At 44.2% G+C, this 26,965-nt stretch overlaps 1 protein-coding gene across 1 annotated transcript; it reads left to right on the top strand.

The window, feature by feature from the left end:
• Positions 1-87: 87 nt before the first annotated feature.
• C2H5orf22 (chromosome 2 C5orf22 homolog) lies at positions 88-26,965 on the top strand. Its single transcript, XM_006114259.4, has 9 exons — positions 88-308; positions 6,525-6,670; positions 8,018-8,167; positions 14,687-15,137; positions 18,351-18,413; positions 20,522-20,643; positions 23,973-24,039; positions 24,499-24,638; positions 25,400-26,965. The coding sequence occupies exons 1-9, from the start codon at positions 231-233 to the stop codon at positions 25,518-25,520; spliced, it is 1,338 nt and encodes a 445-aa protein (XP_006114321.1). The 5' UTR covers positions 88-230; the 3' UTR covers positions 25,521-26,965.

The following is a 26,965-nucleotide window of genomic DNA, read 5'->3' as shown; positions in this document are numbered from 1 at the left end:
CGGCGAGCCCCTGGCCCCGTGCGCTCCCCTCCCCTGCGGGGGAGCCCCGGCTGCGGAGCGCGGCGGCCCGGCCCATGGCAGGGGAGGGGGGCCGCCCCCTGCTCCTCCCCTTGCCGCACGGGTGTCCCACGCTGGTGCTCCGCGGAACGTCGCGGCCCTCGGCGTTCGGACCGTAGAACGTTGCTGGCCCGAAAGTTCTTGGCTCCGAACGCTCGCCTAGCGCGGCCGCCATGAGCAGCGCAGGGCAGCCGGGCCGCTTGCGGAGCTACCCGGCGCTGCCCGTGTGCGTGGTGGAGGATCACCAGGATGTAAGTGCTGGGGGGGGGGGGTGATAACTGGGACCCGCACCGGGACTGCTGTTGGGGCTAGAACCGCTGAAAGGGACACAGCCCAGCCCTGGGTCTCTGGGAGTCAGTTCCCACCACGACCAAATCTCTGAGATTATGCCTGTGCTGCACTAAGGCCGGGACTGAGGGGCCTGCGGTGCATGCTCTGTGTTTCCAAGCCTGCAATTGAACATGGGCACCACATGCTAAACCTGGTTTTACAGTTACTGGCTCTGGGGCTCGCACAGCCACGTTAATAGGCAGGCCTGACTTCAGCCTGTGGCTGGAGCTGTCTCCAGCTGCAAGACAAAGTTTGGACCTAATTCACACTTTAAAATTAAGTTGACCTAAGTTACAACGATGTATAGCCACAGCAGTAATTACATTAGGTTTGGTGGCTACATTACATGTCCTTGTTCCAGGACTAAGTGCTTGCACCTATGATTGAGCTGCTGGTGTGGGGCACTGGGGGGTGACTTCTGAAAGGCAGCTACAATCAATGTAAGCAATGCAGTGTCTACACTGACACTGTAGCAACCTAGTGACATCGACCTAAACACTGCACCTCTCCTGGATTTGAAGTTGTCAGTAGTGGGTGAGTTACATTGGTGGGAGCTACATTTTGATGTACATGCTTATAGAATTAGTTTGATATAAGCTGCCTTTTTTGACCTACCTGTATTGTAGGACAGGCATTAGGCTCAAAAGGACCTGGGTCCTGATTGCTTGTTGACCTGATTTAGACAGATTTCTTTGTGGACATGGGTGGGATCAAATCTGAGGGTTAGCCCAGATTTGCAATGCTATATAGACTTATCCTTGGGCATGTGTTTTGCTTCACTACACTGTTGCACCTATGCAAATTATTATGCAGGAATGACGCCTGTGAGATAAAGAGCTTGTCAGCACATACAGCACTGCAGCAGCACAGTTTACATGGATGCTGCAGTGCTCTTGTGGCACTTGGACACTATCTACACAAATGAGAACTTCTCCTACAAGCATAGGTACTCTACTTCCCCCATGCTGACACCAGAAACGCTGCCAGAGATATAGTCCTTCCTACAACAGGAATTTGGTCAATGTAACTGCTGATCAGGTGTGCTGATTTTTCACACTCTGGGTGACATGTACATCATCATAAGTCTGTAGCATAGATCACAACAGAGCACCTACACATGATTTTAAATTGTTACTTACTGTGATACCTACTGCATCACACCTTTAGCACATACTGTACTGGTTAGCTGTCTCCCTTATTTTAGTAGCCATTATACAAGTACTAGTCTATGATACAAAATATCTTTTTTGCATCACCAATTGTCTTTGGTAACTGCATGAAAAACTCAGTTTATAATTATTGCCTTGCAGCTTAGGCAGTCACTCCAAATAACATGCCATTTATCCACCTTGGCCATTGTGTAAAGGGACTAGGTATTTGACACATCCATACAAGATCGCTGAATGGGAATTAGCTTCCCCAATCCCCAGAATTTCCTTTATGCACCAATGAACAGGTTTGGGGGTTGCTCCCATAGTCCTTGTGACAGTTCTGATCTATCTCCTCCGCTGGCAGAAATAGTATAGAAAATGCACAGTCTGACTTGTGGAAGCACAGAGCATTGCAAATCATAAGCCCCTCTGTAGACAATCTTGTGATCAGCACTCACTTCTGGCATCTGCTCCCTGGAGTGGCGGGCACCGTACTAACAGCCAGAAGCTGCTCACTGGGGCACTTCCTGGCCCCCTGTGGTCATGCATGTTTATAATGGTCCCTGCTCTCTCTCACACCCCTTTCTGTTTGATGTGAAATAACCACCTTCCATGCACATTCACTTATCCTGGCACAACCAAACCCTGACCTTGCTTTAAGTTATGATAAGAGGAAGCTGCATAGCTCTTACTATTTAGGAGCAGTTCTTGAACAAATGGACTCACAGACTGACTCTCATTTCTAAAATATATAGTAAGATAAGCAACTGAAAAGGCTCAAATCAGAGCCCAGTCATTCATATGTCTATCTTATTTTCACATTATTTTGCCATAAATATACCATAACATAATCTAGGAAATGCTGGCAAAGTAAAATAACATCCAAAAAGGTACAAAAAAATTTAACCTGTCTTAACATAGTAAATGGGCTTTTTGGCCTGTGCTGAACATATCAGGTGTAATTCACCCAAGAAAAGAGGGCCCATTAAAAGCTTTGCACGCTTCTCATAAGAGACCCATTTCATACAGAGGCATATGTCTTCTGTGACTGGTGCTGCTGGCAATAAGCAGGGGTACTGAATTCATAGAACTTGTATGCAGAGTCAGTTGCCTAAAGGCTCCCTTCACTCTGCCAGTCTGTAGCCTCACATAAACTGGGAACAAGTTAGCCTTGCCCCCTGTCTCTTGTGTGTATGGGGGCTGTATGTCTGCAATCTCCATGTTGACAGTATAGGGCCTGTGAGAGTGTCTTACAGCCTGAGTAATGCAGGTTTCACCGAATTTGCGTTTAATTTTGATGGATAATGTCACTGGTTATGTTTAGCCTTTATTATTCATTTTTTCCAACAGATGCACCAGATTATGGGTTTAAAGATTTTTCTTTTTGTATATTTTATTGATTGTTATTTTCACAGTTGCAGGAAATTATGGGAAAAGGTAATACATTGGAATCAGCTGTTATGCTTAAAAGAAGCACACGGGATCTTTTTCAGGGGGATAAGGCAACACGCCACATTTATTGATAATATAACAAAGTAGCATGCATTTACACACACACACATACACAGTCACACCCTGCTGATGGAATAGTTACCAGTCTGTTGCTTGACCCAGCCTGTTGGCAAGATAGGTCAAATGTGAGGAAGGAGCTGGGTTCTTGTCAGTCCAGACTGATGCTCTTCTTGGGAGTACGGTAACCCAAAGAACCATATAAGACACCCTATCCTTTATAGGATTTTCCTTCCATGCAAGTCTATGCATTTTTGTCAGGCCTTAATTAGTCATTCAACATCACAATCAGTCTTCCTACGACATATGCTTATCGAGAAGAAGTTGTTCTCACAGTCATTTGATGTCCATGTGCTGACGACCCCTCAGGGGTGTTGTCTTTCTGATGAAAGTTGTTATTGGTTTCCTATCAAGGGGTGCTTGCCACTAACCACAGGGTTCATCAGTCTGCCCTGTTAGTCATAGAATCATAGGGTACGTCTAGACTACATGCCTCTGGCGACAGAGGCATATAGATTAGGGTACCGGACATAGTAAAATGAAGCGGCGATTTAAATAATCGCCCCTTCATTTAAATTTACATGGCTGCCGCGCTGAGCCGACAAACAGCTCAGCGCGGCAGCCATGTAAATTTAAATGAAGCGGCGATTATTTAAATCGCCGCTTCATTTTACTATGTCCGGTACCCTAATCTACATGCCTCTGTCGCCAGAGGCATGTAGTCTAGACGTACCCATAGAATCATAGAACTGGAAGAGACCTCAGAAGGTCATCAAGTCCAGCCCCCTGCTCTAGGCAGGACCAATTCCAACTAAATCAACCCGGCCAGGGCTTTGTCAAGCCGAGACTTAAAAACCTCTAGGGATGGAGACTCCACTACTTCCCTAGGTAACCCATTCCAGTGCTTCACCACCCTCCTAGTGAAATAGTTTTTCCTAATATCCAACCTGGACCTCTCCCACCACAACTTGAGACCACTGCTCCTTGTTCTGCCATCTGTCACTACTGAGAACAGCCTCTCTCCATCCTCTTTGGAACCTCCCTTCAGGAAGTTGAAGGCTGCTATCAAATCCCCCCTCACTCTTCGCTTCTGCAGACTAAACAGACCCAAGTCCCTCAGCCTCTCCTCATAAGTCATATGCTCCAGCCCCCTAATCATTTTGGTTGCCCTCCGCTGGACCCTCTCCAATGCGTCCACATCCTTTTTGTAGTGGGGGGCCCAGAACTGGACACAATACTCCAGATGCGGCCTCACCAAAGCCGAATAAAGGGGAATGATGACATCTCTGGATCTGCTGGCAATGCTCCTCTTAATGCAACCTAATATGCCATTAGCCTTCTTGGCTACAAGGGCATACTGTTGACTCATATCTAGCTTCTCATCCACTGTAACCCCCAGGTCCTTTTCTGCAGAACTATTACTTAACCGGTTGGTCCCCAGCTTGTAACTATGCTTGGGATTCTTCCGTCCCAAGTGCAGGACTCTACACTTGTCCTTGTTGAACCTCATCAGATTTCTTGTGGGCCAATTCTCCAATTTGTCTAAGTCATTCTGTACCCTATCTCTGCCCTTAAGCATATCTACCTCTCCCCCCAGTTTAGTGTCATCCGCATACTTGCTGAGGGTGCAATCCATCCCCTCATCCAGATCATTAATTAAGATATTGAACAAAACCGGTCCTAGAACCGAACCTTGGGGCACTCCGCTAGAAACCGACCGCCATCCTGACATCGAGCCGTTGATCACTACCCGCTGGGCCCGGCCTTCTAGCCATCTTTCTATCCATCTTACCGTCCATTTATCCAATCCACAATCCCTCAACTTGCTGGCAAGAATATTGTGGGAGACCGTATCAAAAGCCTTGCTAAAGTCAAGGTATATAACATCCACTGACTTCCCCATGTCCACCGAGCCAGTTACCTCATCATAGAAGCTAATCAGATTGGTCAGGCACGACTTGCCCTTTGTGAATCCATGCTGACTATTCCTAATCACTTCCCTCTCATCCAAGTGCCTCAATATGGATTCCTTAAGGATCCCTTCCATGATTTTTCCAGCAACCGAGGTAAGACTGACCGGCCTATAGTTCCCTGGATCATCCTTCTTCCCTTTTTTGAAGATGGGCACTACATTTGCCTTTTTCCAGTCATCCGGGATTTCTCCCGATCTCCACGACTTTTCAAAGATAATAGCCAAAGGCTCCACAATGACATTTGCCAACTCCCTCAGTACCCTTGGATGTACTAAGTCTGGACCCATGGATTTATGTACGTTTAGCTTTTCTAAATAGTTCCTAACCTGTTCTTTACCCACCACGGGGGTTGTCTGTGTGCTTTCGCTTAGATGATAATTATTTGGTGCTTCTGAGTCTCCAGCCCCTCGTCTGTCCATTTGAGCATGCAGTGGCCTTCACACTTATCTCTCCTAAAACATTCTCCTCTCTCGTTAACCCAAACAATACATTTAGAGAATTGCAGCATGGAACAAAGTGACTTCTAGTCACTTTAACCAAGTTACATAGTCTGTTGATGTTAAACTTCTTTCTATCTACTACAAGGCCTTGCCTAATATTAACATCACTACGTATTACAGTGTTCCATCCCTTTGCTTTAACATCAGAACATGCTAACATCAAACAGAGCTGGAGCTAAGTTAACCAAGCTGCCTGGCCTGTCTGAGGCCCACATCTTGTGTTTAAGTTTAATCCAAACCTTTTGCTATAACATACATTCATTATAACTAACTGACTTCTTAGTTACAAAATTCCAGGGCTACACAGCCAATAATCATTTAATGATGCTTGAGATGCAAAAAGTCAAAGATGTATGATTGTTGACAAATAGTCAACCTCAAATATCAAAATATACAAAGTAAATAACTTAAATCAAACTTAAAGTTTTCAAGCAGCATTTTTTTCTCTTGCCTATTAGTAAATTTCACTTATTACAGATGACAATATTTTTCATGAGTTTGTGCCTGTAGAGTGCAATCAGTGTTTACCTACTTTTACAGATCAAAGTCTGATCCATCCTAAACGTATAGAAGGAGGAACTTCAGTGTGTGGAAGCCAGGAAGTTGGAGAGGCCAGCAGGATGGGGCTTGATTCGCACAGAACATAGGGAGCATTTTTAGGGAGATGAATTTGAAAAAAAGAAATAATATCAAAGGAGTAATATCAAAGCATTAGTGAAAAGCATTGCTGCAAACAAGACTGTCCTGACAGAATGAAAGGGAGGTTAAAAAAATGAAAAATGACATGCAAACCACTGTACATGTAGCCCTGGGTTTGGGGAAAGTTTCTATCTTAATCCATGTTACCAGCAAAGTTGTGCACTACTGCTCCATTGTCTTCTGCTTGTAATTATGAGGCCTGAGAAAACAAGACATGATATTTTGCCAGTATTTTTACTATTAACAACATTGCATTTCTTAACCCTCTGGTAACAGCTAATGCGTTTTGTTCATATTGTTTTTAGGTTCTGCCTTTTATCTATCGTGCCATTGGTTCAAAGCATCTCCCTGCCAGCAATATCAGCTTTGTTCACTTCGATTCCCATCCAGACCTTCTTATTCCAGTGAACATGCCAGCAGATACTGTCTTTGACAAAGAAGCTCTGTTTAGGTAATGTCATATGTCCCTCATCAAGAATCTCGAAGGACCAACTCTTGCCACTCATTTACACTGAAAATCAGTAGAGCTGTCTTCAGAGTAAGCGTGAGCAAGATGAGCAGAAGCTGGCCCCGAGGGTATTTTTGGGTTTTTCACTCATGATCAGAGCTGGTTTGTTCATGTTCAAAGGATGTTCTGTGGTTCAAGATTATGGTCAAATATGGTTGTTACTCTCCATATTTTGCATGAAAATGTTCTTGTGATTTTGTTGCATTTTTTAATGGTTCAGCAATATACACTTGTTTAACAGTTAGACTGTAGTGTTTCTCTGAATAGCATTTTAATGTGTCAGTGCCTCGAACGGTCATTTAATCTGAAACATAAATGTAATGAAATGCCTTCCCCTCTCAATTCTGTAAAATCTATCAGCCTTTTTTCCTAAGTAAGGCTGCAATAGTGTTTTAACTTCAGTGTTGAAATTCTGACCATATTAAATCAAAGGGGCATGTTGCCAGTGTGTTCCATGGGGCCAGGATTTCACCACAGCTGCTTAGATATAGGAAAGATCAATGCAATAGTGGATATATGTGTACGCACTGTGTTATCTTTGTGCTTCATTCTTATGTTTTTCCTTCATTCTTGTAATTGGAAAGGGTATGGAGGAGCTTGAGAATTTCAAATACACTGGTGAGTGACTAGAATGGTATCATGATGGCTGTATTATCCAATATCTACTCTGTGGATTGGTTTGTAAGGCAACAGACAGTTTGGTGGTGTGAGTCATTCCACTGAGGAACTGAGGTATTAATAGTGATTCAAATACTATTTTGTAAGGGTTAATTGGTCTGTTTTTACATTCAAGAAAACAATGAAGTAATGTCTAAGGTGGGTTAAATTGATGTCAGCAGACTCTTATTTCTAGTTTTGATTGGTGATGAAAACACTAATTTCATTCTTCTTATGTTTGACACATACAGGAAGCAATAAATATGGCAAGTTTATAATCAAGTTTATTTATGAGAAAGACTATTGATAACATTTCTGCACTATAAAGATATTGCAAAGCCAAACTCCCAACTTTGTAATATTGTTACAGACATTTTAAATAACAATTTCTAAGATTTTTAGTATTTATGATTAAAGATTATCCTGATGATGTAAAATCCGGATAATCAAATAATAGTCAAATTTTTGTTTTTTAGCATAAACCACAAGCATATAAAATACTGATGCTTGCTGGAAATCACACACTTCTATGAAATTCCCAGTATATGAAAATAATCTTTTTTGTGTTGTTATGTTGTCCACATGGAGAAAACTAATAATATAATTTCATATTTCTTCTTCTTTCATTTACAGCGAGCTGAGTATCGAGAACTGGATTATGCCTGTTGTTTATGCTGGCCATTTTTCTCAAGTGATATGGTTTCATCCCATCTGGGCTCAGCAAATCAAAGAAGGAAAACATGATTTTTTAGTCGGTAAAGATACATCTACCACTACAATCAGGTAATTTATGTGTTATTTTTTGTAGTAAGATTCTTATAGATCTAATTTTTCCCCTTCTACGGTTTCCCATATACATTTTCTTGTATTCTTAGATAAAACTGGTGATAAATCCATCTTTCTAATTAAAAATTTGTATCTATGTCTTCTTTAGGACCCATCATGAAAAAAGTTTCATGAATTGTTACATTGGCAGATTGGACTTTTCACTTACTTTTTATAAATGCTGTTTTGTAGAGAATTATACTACACTTGTCACATTTCTGTTACGTCTAAGCTCAGATCAAATGTTCTGTTGATAAAGGTTGAAACCAACCCACCTTCCCAGAGCACCAGGGAGCGGGGAGACCGCACAGCTCCCACCCCTCACCCCGGAGCACAGAGGAGGGGAGAGACTATGGGGCTCTCCTCCCTGAGCACTGGGAACAGGGGAGGCTGCATGGCTCCCGCTCACCCACGTCTGAGCACTGGGAAGGGAGGAGGGCTCCGACCCCTGCGGGCGGGGGGAGCTCACACCGCTCCCACCCCACCTGCCCCCAACTAGGGATGTGAAATATCGGTTAATTGAATAGTTGAGTAACCTCATGAATTCTTATTGGTTAGTCGACTATTCTATAGTCCCTGGAGACAGCAGCATGAGATGCCAGGTGGGAGCTGGTCTGCGAGGGGAGCCAGTTTAAAATCCACCACCCCTTGTGGACCTGTACTGTTGCCCTGTGCTGCTGCCTCTGATAAAGAGGCAGCAGCCCCTGTGTAGACGGTGGTCTGAGCTCCCAGATCCAGCACGAGCTGGAACTGAGCTGGGCTGCTGGCCAGCCTGCTAAAAAATGTACTGGCAAGTGTGTGTGGGGGGGGGGGGGGGGAGGAGGGAAATGCGTGTAGTCTATAGCATTAACCTATAAGCTTTTGCTTATCTGTTACAGGCAGTCCCCGAGTTACACGGATCTGACTTATGTCGGATCCGCAGTTACGAACGGGGCTTTTCTCGCCCCAGAGGACGGGAGCGGCGGGACGCCCAGATGAGCCGCGGTCCCGCCGCCCGCGTTCTCCGGGGCGAGAAAAGCTGCTTCCCGTCTCACTAGCTGTGCCCCCCCCCCCCCCCCCCCCAGCAGACCAGAGAGACGGGGAGCAAAGCCTCGGAGGCCGCCCGCAGCGGGACAGCCGCGGCGCGCCTGGGCTGTCCCGCTGCGGGCGTCCTCTGCGGCTTTGCTCCGCGTCTCCCTGGTCTGCTGGGGGGGGGGGGGGGGAGGGCGCAGCTAGTGCCCCCTCCCCCCCCAGCAGACCAGGCTTTTCTGCCCATGACACCTGGGGTAGAGCAGCTGGGGCGCTGCTGGGTTGGTTCCACAGCACCGCTCCTCAGCGCTACTGGAGCAATCCAGCAGCACCCCAGCTGCTCTGCCCCAGGTGTCCCTAAGTCAGCCGCTGCTGAAACTGACCAGCGGCTGACTACAGTAAGCCCAAGGCAGAGTTGCTCTGCCCCGGGCTTCCTGGAATCAGCCGCTGATCAGTTTCAGCAGCAGCTGACTTGGGGATGCCTGGGGTTCTTAAGTTGAATCTGTATGTAAGTCAGAACTGGCATCCAGAGTCAGCCGCTGTTGAAACTGATCAGTTTCAACAGCGGCTGAATCTGGACGCCAGTTCCGACTTACATACAGATTCAACTTAAGAACAAACCTACAGTCCCTATCTTGTACGTAACCCGAGGACTGCCTGTAATCAGTTAATCAACTGCATTATTATATCCCTACGCCCAACACCAGGGAGAGGGGAGACTGCATCGCTCCTGCCCCCCCCCACCATGGGGAGGGGGGTGGCCACACCATTTCTGCCTCCCTCCCCTCCCCCTGAGCACTGGGGTTGGGGAGGCGGCTGTTCAGCTCCCATTCTCCCATAAGCACCGGGGAGTTGGGGAGGAGAGGCCGTGCAGCTCCACCCCCCAGTACCAGAGAGAGGGGATGCTGCATGGCTCCAGGAAGTGTGGAGGCTACACAGCTCCAACACTCCCCCCTGGACCACTGGGGAGGCCACACAGCTCCTGCCCTGCCCCTCCCCCTGGAGCACTAGGCAGGCCACATGGCTCCCGCCTGCTCCTCACCACCACTGAACATCAAGGAGACAGGGTAGGCTGCATGGCTGCCACCCCTCAGCACCATCCAGGGCAGCAGGAAGGACACCGGGTGGCTGAGGGGCAGGGGCTTCAGGACGTAGAGTGATATGCTGATATCACTCTGTTGTTCTGCAGGAAACGGGGGGGTTTATACTTACATAGAGAGAGAGAAAACGTTCTTGATACATAGTTTCTGTCAATATGTGAAGTGTGGTTGTTTTAACTATTAACCAGAAAAGATTTGTATTTGTTCCATTGTTTTCCCAGTCAAGTAAAAATAGAATTATTGTCTGGCTGTTTCTTTCATAACTTGCCCTTTAGTCACACAGCACTAGATCCTGATCTTGCTAATAGTGGTATAAATCAGGTGTATTTCCAGTTGATTCAGTGGAGCTTCACTGGCATAAAAAAGGTGCGAAATCAGAATTGGACCCACTGAGTGCAGCTGTCATCCTATTTTTCACAACTGTTAAAATTATTTTTTTATAGTATTGTTCATCATAACACTTCATCACTTGAAAACTGAAATTCCTCCATACTGAATTTCATTTATCATACCAATTTGTTGTGTAATTTTTGGCTCTTAACTCTTGAGTGTTGGGCACCAAATGTTAATTTTATCAACATCAAAATATTGTGTTTTGGTGAAACCACACAAAAAATTATATGTTCTCTTCAGTGGAAACCCCCCCCCATAATATCTGGAACTAGGTAGACAAATCCCAGGTAACTGGATCTTATTTTTGGTAGTTCACCAGGAAGATATGATGGCCCCAAATATTTTAGCTATCTATAATTAACCATGTGTACTAATTTTAAAAGTTAGCTAGGCGGAGATGTTTAGCTTCATTAGCTAATTATCTATGGTCTTTTGGGATTCAAGGGAGTATAAAGAGAAAGAGACGTAGAAGCTCAGTTTTACATTTTCAGGAATGTTTTACATTGTTTGGACATGCTAGTCATTGAAGGTAAAACTTCCATTGAGTTCAGCAGCACAATCTGGCTCATAATTCCCCAGGAGTTTTAAGAGGAATTCAGCAGCTTACCAAACCAACAGTATATTAATGTTATTTGTTTGGAGCAATAGTTCTAGTTGCTTTGGACTACTGGATTATATCAGCCTGCCTATCAACTTTAATAACATCCCTTTATCTGTTGCCCCTTCTAAAACATTTTGTATCTTACTTTATTTGAATGCATGGCAATGTTCTCTTTAATCTTTTCCCTCCATGTGTGGATTTTTTCCATTGGGGTGCAGAATAATTTTTGTGTGTGCCAAAGCATTTGCAAATGTGCACCACTAGTAGAAACGAACCTAGCTGTGGCACTGTGCTAATCAGCTGGGCAGCATTTGAATCTCTCCTGAGTGGCTGCATGAGCACACGGGTGAGAGGTAACAATTATGCATGGTATGCATGGTTTGTATGAATTTAGTACTATCAACAGCATTTATCTTCAAACTAAGTGCACCAGCAACAGTATCAGTGTAAGCTTCCCTGCATACTGTGTATGCGTGCTTGGCCCAACACTCCTGTTGAAAGAGCAGTAGTGCAGTCCTCATTCATTCAGTTTTGGCATCTCAGCTGAGACATCCAGTTAGTGCAGACTATGACAAAGTTGCTCCCCTCTGAACACTTGAGAACTGGACTGAGGCCATCCAATAATTTCATACAGAGCACCAGATAGTCCCCAATTTTGCGGACACTGCTGACTGTGGCTGGATTTGATTGGGTAGTCTAGGGGTAAAAGATTCCTATTAAGGTTTCCCTGAGCCGTCCAGTGTCTTCTTCCCCATTTTTACAGAAATATTTTTCATAATATAATCTTCAATCTTTTCTTGTATGTTTTTAAGTTACTTAATTTAGCATTGGTGCAATTCTAAAGAAAGGTATTTATGAATCCAAAAAAAATCAAAGACAACATGAGTTCTCTTTCTTGAAATAGATTGTGTTGTCTTAACATTTGATAAAGATTTTATATACACACACACATGCAGATGCGCACACACACACACACGTGTGTGTGCGTGTGTGTGTGTGTGTAATCTGTCTGGGCACTGATTGCATCTTGATAGTCTTCCTAGTTCCAAGCACTTTGAGAAAAGCTAAATATAGAACAGAAGTGATATTTTCAAATTTAATTTTAAATAGGATTATTTTTATAAAGAAATTTTATATAAAAATAATTTTATCCAAACTATTTTTCCCTACCCTTCTTGTAAGGGATAGCAAAATAAAGAAGACACGTCATTTACTCCCATGTCTACCACCGATCTCCTAAGTGGCCTTGGGCTTTCATTTTTCTGGGTTAATTTCCCCCATCTGTAAAATGGGGACGTGTATATTGACAACTCTGTTTTAAATGTAACGTGACAACATCTTTAAAAATAATCATAATGTGTGTGTATATATTGCATTGCCTATAACTCTCTCTGGGTATGTCTACACTACAAAGTTAATTCGAACTAACGGACGTTAGTTCGAATTAACTTTGATAGGCTCTACGCAAGCGCTCCGCTAGTTCGAATTTAATTCGAACTAGTGGAGCGCTTAGTTCGAACTAGGTAAACCTCATTCTACGAGGACTAAGCCTAGTTCGAACTTACTAGTTCGAATTAAGGGGTGTGTAGCCCCTTAATTCAAACTAGTGGGAGGCTAGCCCTCCCCAGCTTTCCCTGGTGGCCACTCTGGCCAACCCCAGGGAAACTCGTCTGCCCCCCTCCCGGCCCCGGAGCCCTTAAAGGGGCACGGGCTGGCTACGGTGCCCGTGCCAGGTGCAAGCCTGCCAGCACCCAGCCACCAGACCCTGCACATAGCACGGCCCAAGCCAGCCACCCAATGCCCCCCAGCCTTCCCCCTCTTCCCGGGACCAGGCTGGCGGCTCCCGGGAGCTTGCCCGGGACTGCAAGAGGCGGGCACCCGCCTGGTCTAGTGCGGACATCGTGGACCTCGTCCACGACCTCCGCACTAGGCACAGGAAAGCGGCCGTCTAGGGCAGGAGAGCTGCCAGCCTGGCCACTCAGGAGCAGGTTTGCATGAAAATCAAGGTGGTCCAGTGAGACCCCCGACCCTGAGCCCTGAGCTTAGAATGGCCGTACTGGGTCAGACCATAGGTCCATCTACCCAGTAGCCTGTCTGCCGACAGTGGCCAACCCTAGGGACCCTGGAGGGGACGGACCGACGACAGTGACCAAGCCATTTGTCTCGTGCCATCCCTCTCCAGCCTTCCACAAACTTTGGGCAGGGACACCACTCCTACCCCTTGGCTAATACCACTCCATGGACCCAACCTTCATCACTTTATCTCACTTCTGTTTAAACTCTGTTCTAGTTCTAGCCTTCACAGCCTCCTGCAGCAAGGAGTTCCACAGGTTGACTCTTTGCTTTGTGAAGAACAACTTTCTGTTACTAGTTTGAAGCCTGCTACCCATTCCTTTCCTTTGGTGTCTTCTAGTCCTTCTATTATGGGAACTAATGAAGAACTTTTCTGTATGCACCCTCTCCACCCCACTCATGCTTTTATAGACCTCTATCATATCCCCCCTCCATCTCCTCTTTTCTAAGCTGAAAAGTCCCAGTCTCTTTAGCCTCTCTTCATATGGGACCTGTTCCAAACCCCTCATCATTGTAGTTGCCCTCCCCTCTCCCACCCTCTCTCTTCCCCTCTCCCATCTCCTTTTCCCAGTCTCCCCCAGTTTTGTTCAATAAAGACAGATTCCATTTTTGAACACAATTGTCCTTTATTTTGTACATCAGGAAGGGGGGCTAGGGAGGGGTAAGTGGAAGGAGGTGAGGGAGGAATGGGGTACGAGCTCCCGATGGGGAGGACTGGGGTGGCTCTGCGGGCTTCTGGGGGTGGAAGCTCTCCTGCAGCCCCCCAATTGCCCCCTCTCCCCAGATGGCAGCCTGCAGCAAGTGCAGCCGGTCTGATGGCCGAGTGGTGTGATGTGCCCAGTGTGGGTAGTCCGGGCACTCCAAGCCAGGACTGCTTTGCAAGCGGAGCACCCCTGAGAACTGTCTGTCCGGGGTGGGGGTCGGGTCCCTTTAAGCACAGCCCTCGGCTATCCTGAGACAGCAGCTCCACGCTCTAAGTCCTCATCTGATGTCCTGCCGGCACTGCTTCCGGCCAGCCTTAACCCCGGTTCAGGGTCCATTTAATGTGGACATGCAAGTTCAAATTAGCAAAACGCTAATTCGAACTAGTTTTTTAGTCTGGATCCGTTAGTTCGAATTAGCTTAGTTCGAATTAGCGCTGTAGTGTAGACATACCCTCTCTCTCTCTCACACACACACACACACACTCTCCCACTTTACTCTCTCAGCATCGCTTACTTGTAAATATAGGTAAGTGTTAACATGAGGTTGTTTCTCATCTAGTTAAATTGTACACTAAGTATGCTCAATTCTCTATTCCAGGGTTACAAGTACAGATCATTACTTTCTAAGCGATGGTCTTTATGTCCCTGCTGATCAGCTAGAAAACCAGAAGCCTCTACATTTGAATGTCATTCTTGTTACTCCTACTGAAACATCCAGCAGTCAGGAAAAAAATGATGACATATTTGCTGCAAAGAGACTGAAGCTAAATACAGAAGATACAGCAAACACCGCTACTGCCTCTTCATCAAAGGCTGAAGTTCCCAGGGGTGACTTATCAGATTCAAAAGCTGAAGGGGGAGAAGAGAAAACATTTACACAAGACAAATTGGAGTCCCTGCCTTCGTGCTCTCCTGGAAACCATGCATGTCAATTGATGGAGATTGTTGAAGATGTTCTTCAAGTACTACAAAAGGGAGATGCATACGTTTTAGATATTGATTTAGATTTTTTTTCAGTTAAGAATCCATTCAAAGAAATGTACACCCAGGTGAATATAACATATGCCCCTATTATCTTTCTGACAAACGTGAACACCACAGAGAATGCAACTGTTAATATCCTGCAGCTATACCACTCAGTTCAGGGATATTCTCATATTGCTATAAAAAATATACCCAAACTAACCTTAGCTAAGATAATCAGTTGCTAAAATATGAATATTTGGATGGGGATGCCTGAGAAGAAAACCCATGTGCTGCAGTGAATGATGTGCTCTTTTGAATCATTGCTGAACTATGTTAGTTCAGAATTGAATACTCGGGTAACCGCATGAAATCTTAGCAGTTACATGACTATTTGATAGTTCCTGGAGGTGGAACCAATAGCCAGTCCAATCCTGGCCCCACTCCCAGGGAAGCCCCTGCCACCCGCGTTGCTACCTCTCTATCAGAGGCAGCAGTGTAGTTTGCCAGGTGGGAGCTAGTCTGCGAGAGGAGCCAGTTTAAAAAAACAGCTCCCCATGCAGACCAGCTGCCTGCCTGTGCAGAGCAACCTCTGTCTGTGGGGAACTCAGACCCCCCACGAACATGGGCTGCTGGCATGGAACAGCCTCTGTCTGCAGCAGGCTTAGGTTCACAGTGGACGAGGCTGCTCCATGGGATACAGAGCACCCTCTCTCTGGGGAACTCGGACCCCTGCTTTGTGGTAGGCAGCACCGGGGGGCTGGTGCTGGGGGGGAACCAGCTCCTGCCTGTCTCCCATCCCAAGGGCTGAGGGGAAGCAGGTCCATGGAGTCAGCACACACAGGTGCTTCCTGCATGTATCAGCTCCAGCCTGTCCACTCACCCTCCGCACTACTGCCTCTTATCAGAGGCAGCAGCGTGGGGCTGGTGAGGTACGGGGGGGGGGGGGAGGACAGGTGTGTCTGGTGTTCGTGGGGAACCAGCTTTTAAGCTAGCTCCCACACCCTCCCCCTGTCACTTGCTGCCTATGATACAGAGGCAGCAAGGAGGGGAGAGTGCATGTAGTCGACAAGATTAACCGATAAGCCCAGAGCTATCAGTTAATCATGTAGTTGTCTAACATTGACATCCCTATGCTGAACAAAGGCCTCCATTTGCCATAGTTCTGCCTTTCACTGGAAATGTCAAACCCAGGTCCAAATCTATACTGATGTTTTCTGAAACATAAGAAGTGATTTTCAGTAATGCTGAGCGCTCAGCAGCTCTCATTGCCTTTTTTTCCAGCAGAGGGAAAGGAATGTAATGTCATTGTTAGGGATATGAGAGAGTAGTCTACTACCTAATAAGCCTTGGCTTGTCAGGTAGTCGAGTCAACTACTTGCACCCTTCCCCCTTGCTGCCTCTGTATTAGAGGCAGCGAGGTAAGGTGGGGGGAGCCAACTTAAAAGCTGGTTCACCCAGCACGGTCTCTATGGTGCCCCTCCCCCTCACTTCTGCCTCTATTAGAAGCAGCAGAGGGGCAGGCAGGGGCTGCTGCCACCTACCCCCTGGTTCCCACTATGTTTTAGATTGCAGAGCTGCAGCAGGGTTTGGTCCTGGACCTAGCACGAGCCAGGACTGAGCTGACTGCCTATCGAGTAGTCAATAAAAATTCTATTGACTACTCGATTGGCTAACTTCCCGCTTCTTAACATTTTACGAGGCACTGATAAGGCCTCATCAGGAATACTGCGTATAATTCTGGTCACCTGTATTCAAGGAAGATTAATTCAAACCGAAACAGGTACCGTGAAAGGCCACTAGGATAATGAGTGGAATGGAAGTCCTGTCTTCATGGCCTTTAATGTTGGGGGGAGAGTAATGAGATTGTTGCCCCAGGGCCTGGCAATTTAATAAGGTGCCAGGTAGCAGCAGCCAGAGCCCCTGGGCCTTTAAATCACTGCTGGAACCCTGGGCAGCACTGAGGGCTGGCTGGAAGATGCTAGCTCCTAGCTCCACCCCTTCTGCCCGAGGCTCTGCCTCTTCCGGGAGTGGAGGCGCTGCAGCCAGGGTCCTCCTCCCCTCCAGCATTGCCGAAACCTGTCACCAGCCCTGCCTGTCTTACATGGAGAAACTTAAAGAGCTTGTTTAATCTAGAAAAATGAAGAGTGAGAGGGGAGAGTGTTTGCACTCTCTAAATACACGAGGAAGGTAAATAGCAGGAGAGGTGAAGAGCTGTTTAAGCTAAAAGACAATGTTGACACAAGAACAAATGAGTATAAACTCAGGCTGGAAATCAGATGGTCTCTAGCCATCAGAGGAATAAAGTTTTGGAGCAGCCTTCCATAGCAGTGGAGGAAGAAGGCTAATTCATTTTCAGATGGATCTTAATACATTTATTCATGGATTATATGACAGGGTTGCCTATTATTGTAGGATATTGGACTCAATGACCTAGTTGGCCTCATCCAATCTTATGTCTTAAACGGAATTTTTAGGTGCTCATTATTTGTAAAAATCAAAACACTTTTATTGAGGTGCCTAAAGTTGGATTTTGTCAACTAGGCAACCGAGTTTGGAAAATTTGGGCCCAAGATGCAACTTGCTAATGGTAATTAAAGCTCCCATATCCCTTTTTCCTCACGGATAGTGTATGCACTGGTCATAGCCCAACTTGGGCATTTTTTTATCTTTCTTTTACTGTTTACTCAAGTCATCCTTTCCCTTTATATAAATGTATAACTTCTGCTCAGACTGTCTGATGTCCTTCCGTTTTAGCATTTGTGTGAAATCATTGAGACAACTTGCAAAGAAAGCTCTTCAACTTCAGAATGAAAAGAAAGAGAGAAGGAGGGTGGCGTTATAATAATCTCTCTCTATAAAAAAAAATGTCCTGCCGGGTAACAAAATGATGTCGTCACACTCTCTGGCCACAAAAGCAGCTAGAGAGAGGCGGGTTGATGAGTGTAGCGAGTGTGGGACAGGTACTGCTTGATTTTTAAGGGTGTTACTAATTACACTGAGGTCAAATTGAACGTTTTACATGTGGTTTTGTGCTTTGTTGATTTGGGTCAAAATGTTTTTGTAGGGGAGATGAAGTCATGCAGAGTGGCCTTCTCAAGCCACAGAGCCTTTTCATCATGAGCACATATAGAATGCCTTCTGCTGTGTTGCTTGAATGAGGCTATCTTGTTAAAGTCTGTTATAAAAGTAGCTTGCCTTTGGAGGTACAGGAATCAGAAAGTTTTGCTTCACTGTATTTCCATTTCAGTATGTTTCCGTTGAAGCCCCTGAAATACTTTTTTTTGGTTTCCTTAAAGGAGGAATACAAGATTTTGCAAGAGCTGTACAGTTTTAAGAAGCCGGATAGAAATCCAACAGAGGTACAGTATTTCTTTTTGAGGTAGGTGAGGAATGTGAAAATGATTTTTGGTTACACTGCAAAGATCCTTAGCTGTGACAAGAAGCAGAGACACACGAGGGAAAACTGTGAAAGATGCTTCATGAACAGGTTGCCTTTTAAGCCATGTATCATGCTTAATGCTATTCTGTAGTGCATCCAGAAAGCTTTTCGAACATACATTTTTAGGCAGTTCTGTTAACTGCACAGAGATTTAGTGTGAATGTAAAATTTAATGTGTGTAAACAAAATGCTAATTTACAAAAGTGAAACAAAAACAAATCCTCCATGGTGTTTTTGTTTCCACTTCTACTTTTCCTCCTTAGTTTATTTCTTCTTTGTTGTTGGGATGTGACAAATAGCTGATCTGCGTTCAGTGTATTATCATCAATTTATTTATACCCAGAAGTGTCTATATCATTGTAGCGTAACCTACTTTTTAGTAGGTATTATATATTCTCCATCTGTTCCTGATTCACAGTATATATCAGCATGTTCCAGCTGCCAACTAGGCTACTGTTTAGCTCACCTTAGAGACTCATGTTCTTAGCTCTTAGTGCAGTTCCCAATGACAACAAAGATGATGGCTGTTACACTAGGAACTTTCCAAAGGAAAAAAGTTGAGATGATCCCAGCCTAGATGTTACAACGTAAACAAGACTCAAAGCAGATACAAAACGTACAGTTGTGCTAACAATTTTGTAAATATCAGTGTGTAAATGTATTCCTACAGTACTCTCCATATTTGTCTGACAGTCATCAAAAGTCTCATAGGCATCAGGGTGGAAGTAGCAAGTGTATGGGGACGGGGGAGGGGTGCTGTAGCCATAGGAAGCATCAAAGGAAGATGTTATGGGGATCTTTGTGTGAGACACTGACTGTTGTGAGGAACAAGGTTAGGAGGGGCAATGCTGAATAAGACATGGGTAGCATCACACCGCACTTTAAACTTAGTAATGAGAAGTGTAACTTCTATGTGATGGAGGTGGAGAAGCCAGCAGAGGTGTTTGTGCCCAGATCTGGGCTCTGCACATATAATTGAATCACTAGTCACCCTTCTTGATTGTGTCTGATAGATGCATTTAGATGTAAATTGGAAGCATGCTAAATTATAAAATATTCATATCTTTCAAAGAAGTAGAGGGGGATTGATGCATTCATCTTCCATTAATCTTGATCCCCCAATGCTACATTCAAAATACCTGCCTACTTTTTTATGCCATGCTCTGTTGTGACTTCAGTGGCACCTCTCAGAATCGGATCTCATATTATCATTTAAGCATATGTAGTTTAGTTGCTGACATTCTCCCAGGGACACAGCAACTGACAGGTTCCCAACTAAACAGAATTGTCATATCCCTTATTTTAAAATCTGTCAAATATTAGTGATTTTTCCTGTCTACATTTAATGTGCTGATCATCTTTTCATACTCGTGATATGAAACAGTCTATCATTTGATATTGTTATAATCTGATCCTGTAAATACTTGCATGTTTTCTCATGCCAATATTCTCATGGATTCCCATAGATTTCTCCCGGAAATCAAGTGAAAGAGGCATTTAACTAGAATTCATTGTTCTTTTTTAATGCAGTCCAGGCAGAAGGTGGCTGAAAAATCTCCAACTTGCATAGTGCATTTTGAAATAAAAATAATTTTGGATTTATCAGTAGGTGTCCAGCTTTGCTTTTAAAAACCTGTACTACTTTTTAATTGAGGCAAAACTGCTCATCTCTTGCTAAGTGTTCATATTTCATTCATCATCATGACATTTGAGAGCTTTACAAACAAATTCAGCAGTTAATCCAACATACTTCTAGTTCTTCCCAGACTTCAAACTATAGATGCAGAACATTTTGTTGTTATTGGGCAGAGATGGGTTTTGTTCTGCATTGCTCTGAAGGTGATAATCTGGTCATTAATTCTGATCTCATATTCCACAAACCAGCCACCCAGAAATCCCTGGTCCCTTATTCCCATCAGACCAATTACTTGAGGATTTGACCCACTGAGTAAAGTGTCCTTCAACTAAGGAAATGAGGCCCTATGCTTGGATTGCTCCTAATACATCTACATGTGTGTTCATTCAAAGGAGGGCTTGCAAGACTGCGTTGAAAATCGTGTCCATCAGCTAGAAGATTTGGAAGCAGCTTTTGCAGATTTATGTGACGATGACAATGAAGAGACTCTACAAAGATGGGCTTCATATCCTAGGTAAGAGATTTCAGTAGTTAAAAGAAAACCCTCTGGTCAGCTAGTAGCTTGTGGAATACAGGAAGGGATCACACATCTCAAAGAACCTTCAGTTACAGGTGTAGCAGGATAATCATACTCCTGTGTCCCAGAGCCCTGTTCAGTCCACAATCTGGGTAGTCTCGGTAGTGTGACACTGGCCCTACATGCCCTTGCCGGGGTTTGAGCTTCTGTCTCTCAGCTATAGAGGGCGTAGGGACAGGTGCCCCTGGGACGGCCTGGGCTGGGTAAACAGTTCTCTCCAGCTACCAGCTGGATTCTCAGGCTGACAGGTAAAAGGGAGCCCAGAATCCCTTGTTGGAGCTCCTTATATCTCTCCCCCTTCCCCCATTTTTCTCTTGTCTCTGGTGTTTCCTTTCTCAGTTGTTCTGGTTTTCTCCCTATCTGTTCTGGTCTCATCTCACTCCCACTCTCCCCCCCTCCCAGCAGGGAAGGCCTCTTTTTAAAGGGCTCCTTGGCGGCCTCAAATGAGAACAGCTGGCCCTGATTGATTTACAGCAGCCCTATCTCCCCTGCTCCTCATTAGCCAGGGCCTTTGCTGCCTTTTCGAGCTGCCTTTCTCATTCTCTGATTTGGCCTTCCAGCCTGACCCTGTCACAGAAGCAAGTAAGCTCGTCTTCTGTTCAGTTAAGTTCCAAGGTAAAAGAAAAAGTTCAGTTTGGTTTCTTGTAGTGCTTGGTTTCCTTTGAGTTCAGTCTTCACTTTCCCTCCACTCTTGTGGGAAAATACAGCATACAAGATGGATCCCAGCATTAGCTGACATGGCCATATGTCTTGGTAGGAGCCCCCACAGCCCCTCCTCACAGGTTTACAGGAAAAACACCTCTGTTCACAGATCATTGTCCTGAGTATTGGTCCATTAAATTCTTGGAGTATTTCTAATGACTGTCACTTAGCATGTCTACATTAATAACATTCAAATATAGGAATGATAGATGCATGCAAATGGTATAATCATATTCAGTAGATTACAACATTTCCAATGATATCTAACATGAAGTATCACACATAAAGCATAGTCCAGTTACGTGATATGATTCAGCATATTATCATAAGGAATGTCAAATGGTCTGTCACAATCATCTCTGACCTGAAAGTGAGTAGGGAAGGAGGGGCAGAACAGGATAGTGGATATCCTTGGTTGGCTCACCATTTTCCTGGATCCCAGGGGTATGGAAGAGTCAGGCAAGAGGGGTAGCTGCATTCTACAACATTTTTCCACTAACTCTGAATGGGAACCCAAGTAAGTCAAGGCAGAACTATTCAGCCTTAGTGATTTTGGAATCCTCATACGTGAACTACACTTCTAAGATAGTAGTCAATACGGGAGCTTGGTGGCATCTCTCTGCAGATGCACCTGGCCTCTCTTGGCACTCCCAAGATTCCTGGCTACTAAGGACTAAATCCCTCCTCCTTTCTATGGATGTAGGATGAGGGGCAAACTCCACCTACTGTGGAATGATCAGCTGGAATGTCCAGGAATCAAGTTTAGTTCTTACTGCTTGCATCTGAAATCAGGGATACTTTCAGAACACTGAATTTGTAAGGAGAAATCTGTAATATTTCTTCATTAATTCCAAACTGCAGCTGTGAAAAACTGCCCTCTCCTGCATTAATAAAGGTGGTGACTGAAACTGGCATTTCCAGTGTTAGTAGAAGCAATTTAGAGAGGGAGAACATTTGTGTTTGAACAGTTTTGCTGTGCTCGGATGGCGGCTTGTGAACACTTAAAAGAGCTGAATACTAAGAATTAAAATTAATGCAAAACAGCAGGCAGAATAGTTGGATGTTTATTTTTAAATATTGCCGATGTGCAAGAGGAGCAGTTGTAATTGTTTGATACTTCATGTTCTATGCCACCAAACTATAATTGTAAAACATTTGGCCAAATCTTGACCTTATCTAGAAAACCCTAAGGAAGGGCATAGAAGGGTGATTGGGGGAAAGGACTGAGGACTCAGTGATGGGCAGACTCAGTCCTCAAACCTACTTTTGCGGGGGAAGTATGGTGAAGGGTACCTCATCTACATAGACGTGGTAATCAACTGAGATAGGAGATCCTGTCTCTTCGTGCTGTTTTTCTTATCCCTCTTTACCCCTCCAAAATGACTTTTAAAGGAGCTGTAATGACAAGGGCTAGTTGAAAAGTGTCTGTTTTCTATAGACGTTTTTGGGTCAAAACTGAACATCTACATTTTTTTCAGTTTAGTAATAGTGCCACAGCGCTGCCTGGGAGTTGCCATTCAGTTGTCTCCTCTGCAAACTGGGTTTCACAGCCAGACTGCCATCTCCTGTCATGTGTTGTGTAAGGATGTTAAATTGCATTTAATCAGCTAATCAAGTAGTCGATGGAATTTTCATTGACTACTTGATTAGTTGATAAGGGGGAACTGCAGAGCCGCAGCAGGTTAGCTTTTGGCCCTGGGAGCTAACCCCGCTGCAGCTCTGCTTTTCAAATGTAGGAAGAGCCACCAGGGGGAGAAGCGACTTGTGGAGTAGTGACTCAACACTAGGGATGTAAGTGACTAGTTGTGGTTCAGCAAGAGGTGAGGCAGCAGTGCCTCATGGGAGATGGAGGCTACCTGATAAGCTTAGTCCACAGACAAGAAAAAGCATGAGACACTCAAGCTCCCAATAAGCATTGTCAATTTTTCCTACTCAAAATTTTCTCTTCAATCAACAGTTTAGACAAAAGCCACATTCTTCCATGGTGAACCTCCTAATCCCCATATTTCTCCCACCTGTAGTGATGCCATTAGCAAAGTCCCACTGTGGCTTCTGAGTAACAACCATGGATGAAACTCAGGTAGAATTAATATGACCATGAAAAAGTAACTTCTTCATGGGGTATCTAGAAGAGCTACAAGGAGGTCCTGTCAGAGAGAATGACTTCTTCCCCCAGTCCCATGCAGCCTGAATTCAGGGGCAGGTTGAGGTGAGAAAGCAGTGCCTTGGAGCTGGCATTTTTCCTCTTCCACAGTAGCAGGGGAAGTCCCAGGAAGCCTGTGCTTTGTTCCTGAGACACAATGCCAGCCATGGTAATATATCCTTAGAGTTTCTGGCTACATTAAGTACAGGTGTGATAGCTATGGGGCAGACCCAGTCCCCCAAACCTACATATCTGGGAGAAGTATGGAGAAGGGCACCTCATTTACGTAGAGTTGGGTATCAACTTACATAGGAGATTGTCTCGCTATGCTACTCTACTGACTTCTCTTCACCCCTTCCAGTATGTCTGGTGCTGTAATGACTAGGGCTGGTCAAAAAGTGTGTTTTCTTTTTATCCCCAGAATGAAACCACTGGTTCAGCTTGTGCATAGTTTGAAAAACAGGATGGAAGCCCCTGACTATGAAATGGTAAGTCATTGGTCGGAGGAACTGGAAGCAGACTGCTTAATTGGTCAGAGTGCATAGCTGCTGCTGTTCCAGACTGATCACTCATTTGGCTCTCTAAATAAAGACTTCAAAACTTAAGTTGAAACAGTCCTTCCCACCCTCGCCCTCTTTTTAAGACCTTAGCTTTCACCACCATAGGCTTCCTGAATCCTCTGATGGGAAAAGGGAGGTACATTACAACAAGCAATTAAACTAGTTAGCAACATCTAAAAGTATAAATACAAATAATGTGTGTGCTTTTAAATACATTTCTGTACTCGTAATAAATAATTATTTTAAAGAAGTACAGTAGCTGCTAAGCCCTTATAGACAATTTAAGTATTATTCTGTATAGATCAGTTTTGTGAATAGTAACATTTCTTGTTAATTTTAATCATCCACTTTATGCAGTAGTGAAATCTGTGTCTAATTTATGTTTAGGTCCATCAGGCTGGTCTTACCTGTGATTATTCTGAACTCCCCCATCATGTTAGTACTGAACAGGAGATAGAGGGCCTCGTACAATCTGTAAAGCAGGTACTGAAAAAACTACCAAAGCCCACGCTTGTGACAATTGCTCGGTAAGAACATATTTGTTAATATCATAAACCTAAAAGTGAATTTAACATCTGTTTGCTGCAATAAACAGGGCTTGACAATTAATGTAATCTACTCACCCGTGACAAGTAGATTTTAGCCCGGCGCAGCCACGCAGCATGCGGTTCCGCGCGGCTGGCAAGTGGGGCTCACCGCCGCTTGGCAAGCTCTGGCAGTAAATATGCTTTAACAAGCCAGCCTGTATTGCACTAAAGGATTTTCAATGTACTGTGGAGCTTCCTACATGCAGCAGGGTGACCTGTTCCTTTTAAGGGCAGTGTGTGCTGGGACCATCCCTTCCCATACCTGGGGTCTTTCAAGTTTAGGTTTTCTCAGGAAGGATCGACAGATCTGATGGGCTGGGAATGGGGGTGGGGAGGTAGCTGATGGTAATGCTCAGCAAGTGAAGGACTGTGCTGAGTTCAGATGCGGGAGCCTAGAGTTGAGAGACTTAAAGGAAAGTTCCTTAAAACAGGACCTTAAGCCTGATGGTAAACTGGGAATCCAGGCACAATTACAGCTGTGGAGACCCTAAACCAAGAGGAAGATATTTCTAAGACCAAGACCAAGACCAAGAGGAGATCTAGAAAAAAAGACTCCGCAGAGAGGCCAAGGGACTGGCAGAACTTTTAGTGTTTTAAGCGCTTTGAAATCCCTGGATATAAGGGGCTCTTCATGTGCAAAATATTCAAAAAGTCTTTTTCTTATTATGGATGTTTTTTTTTTTTTTAAATCATTGTTGCAGATCAAGTTTGGATGACTATTGTCCTTCAGAGCAAGTAGACCTTATTCAAGAAAAGGTTCTGAATATATTACGCTCCGTGTTTGGCACGCTGGATGTTAATTTAGAGTACTTGAATGATTAATCTTCTGAGTGAACAAACTTTCCCTTTTCTCTTAATTCAGGGGAATTGTATCATTGATGTCACCATCAGAGGAATATTTAGAGAGGAAAAGTCTTGTGCTGAAAGTAGTTCCCCATTCTCCCACCATGACTGCTCCTCCCACAAAGAACAACTTCCATATAAGCAGAGATTCGCTGTACCTAAATTAATTTTACATGAATACAACAATCTCCTTATATCACTTGTTTGCTTTTATTTGGGCTATGTAATTCACCAAAACCAGATTTATTTTTAATACACTTGTAAGTTTCTCATTAGATCAAATTAGAAAAAGTGTGGGGAAAAGAGCTAGTGCTCTTGCAGCAGGTGGCACTAGAAACCAAGATATCCAATCATTTGAATGGCGATTTCTAAATGCACTCTACCTTTGTTCCTCTGGTTTCATATCTGAAACATTATCCCTTTAAATTGTGGTCTTTGATCAGACTTAGATTATTGGCTCCAGATTATATATGCTATGTGTTATCAATACTACTTTTCAAGGCTAGTAGTGTGAAGAGAAACTTTTTATTTTTATACCATGAAGACACTCTGTGATAGAATCAGACACGCTTAAAATATTTGGAAATCAAACCTAGCTTTTTTGCAATTAGACTGGTTTATTGTATGTTACAGATCATTCATGGTACTATTAACGCTTTGTTTTCACACAGTGACCTTTGCTCATTCCCAGTACTGGGGGTAGCACTAGAAATGAATCCCAATTATCCCTCTCCCATTCCATTTGTGCAGTGTACTTCCTGCTTCTCAATTCACAGAGTGCAATTTGGATTCATATTATTTTAGACTATTATACCCATACAGTGCTACAGAAGAGCAGCTATCTCCATGGAAGAGTATTGTAGCTCATCAGTGGGATGAGAAAACTGTGGCGAAGAACTGGCCAACACTGCCACAGAATGCCATGACATCTCTCTGTGTCCACAAAAAGCTGGATTTTTTAAAGCTCTCATCTAAAAGACATACAATACATGTCATGCAATCTATTGTATGTATGTACTTTGTCTTCTAACACGTGTCCTTGGTCATTATAGAATTATTCCAGAGTATGAACATGTGGTTTCCAAGGGTGGTATTTTGACCCCACTAAAGTCAATGGCAAAATTCATACTGATTTCTATGGGGCCAAGATTTCATCCAAAGAATCTATTCCAAGTCTTCGTGCCTAGAATATAAATCTATCCTGTCTGACCACATGTGCATTCACATTCCTTGCCAAAGGAAGTACATCTGTCTCATAGACATTAGAATTTTAAGGTTTAGGAGTTGAAAGCAAATGGTCATCTCCAGAATAAAATGAAGACCAGGAGACAATTGGGACTGACCTGAGAAAGGACAAAGGGAAAGATGATGAAAATATTGACTATCATGTATTAATTTTGTTTTTAATAAATATTGTTGTGGTA

Source organism: Pelodiscus sinensis, chromosome 2 (assembly GCF_049634645.1).
Source record: "Pelodiscus sinensis isolate JC-2024 chromosome 2, ASM4963464v1, whole genome shotgun sequence".
Lineage (NCBI taxonomy): Eukaryota > Metazoa > Chordata > Testudines > Trionychidae > Pelodiscus > Pelodiscus sinensis.
This window is presented reverse-complemented; position numbering and strand designations above follow the sequence as displayed.

What these genes read in the sequence shown, in the direction of transcription:
- C2H5orf22 (XM_006114259.4), top strand. Translation starts at nt 231, where the DNA reads ATGAGCAGCGCAGGGCAGCCGGGCCGCTTGCGGAGCTACCCGGCGCTG. An exon ending in GACAAAGAAGCTCTGTTTAG is followed by an intron (nt 6,671 to 8,017) that starts GTAATGTCATAT and finishes TTTCATTTACAG; the next exon opens with CGAGCTGAGTATCGAGAACT. An exon ending in CGGATAGAAATCCAACAGAG is followed by an intron (nt 18,414 to 20,521) that starts GTACAGTATTTC and finishes GTTCATTCAAAG; the next exon opens with GAGGGCTTGCAAGACTGCGT.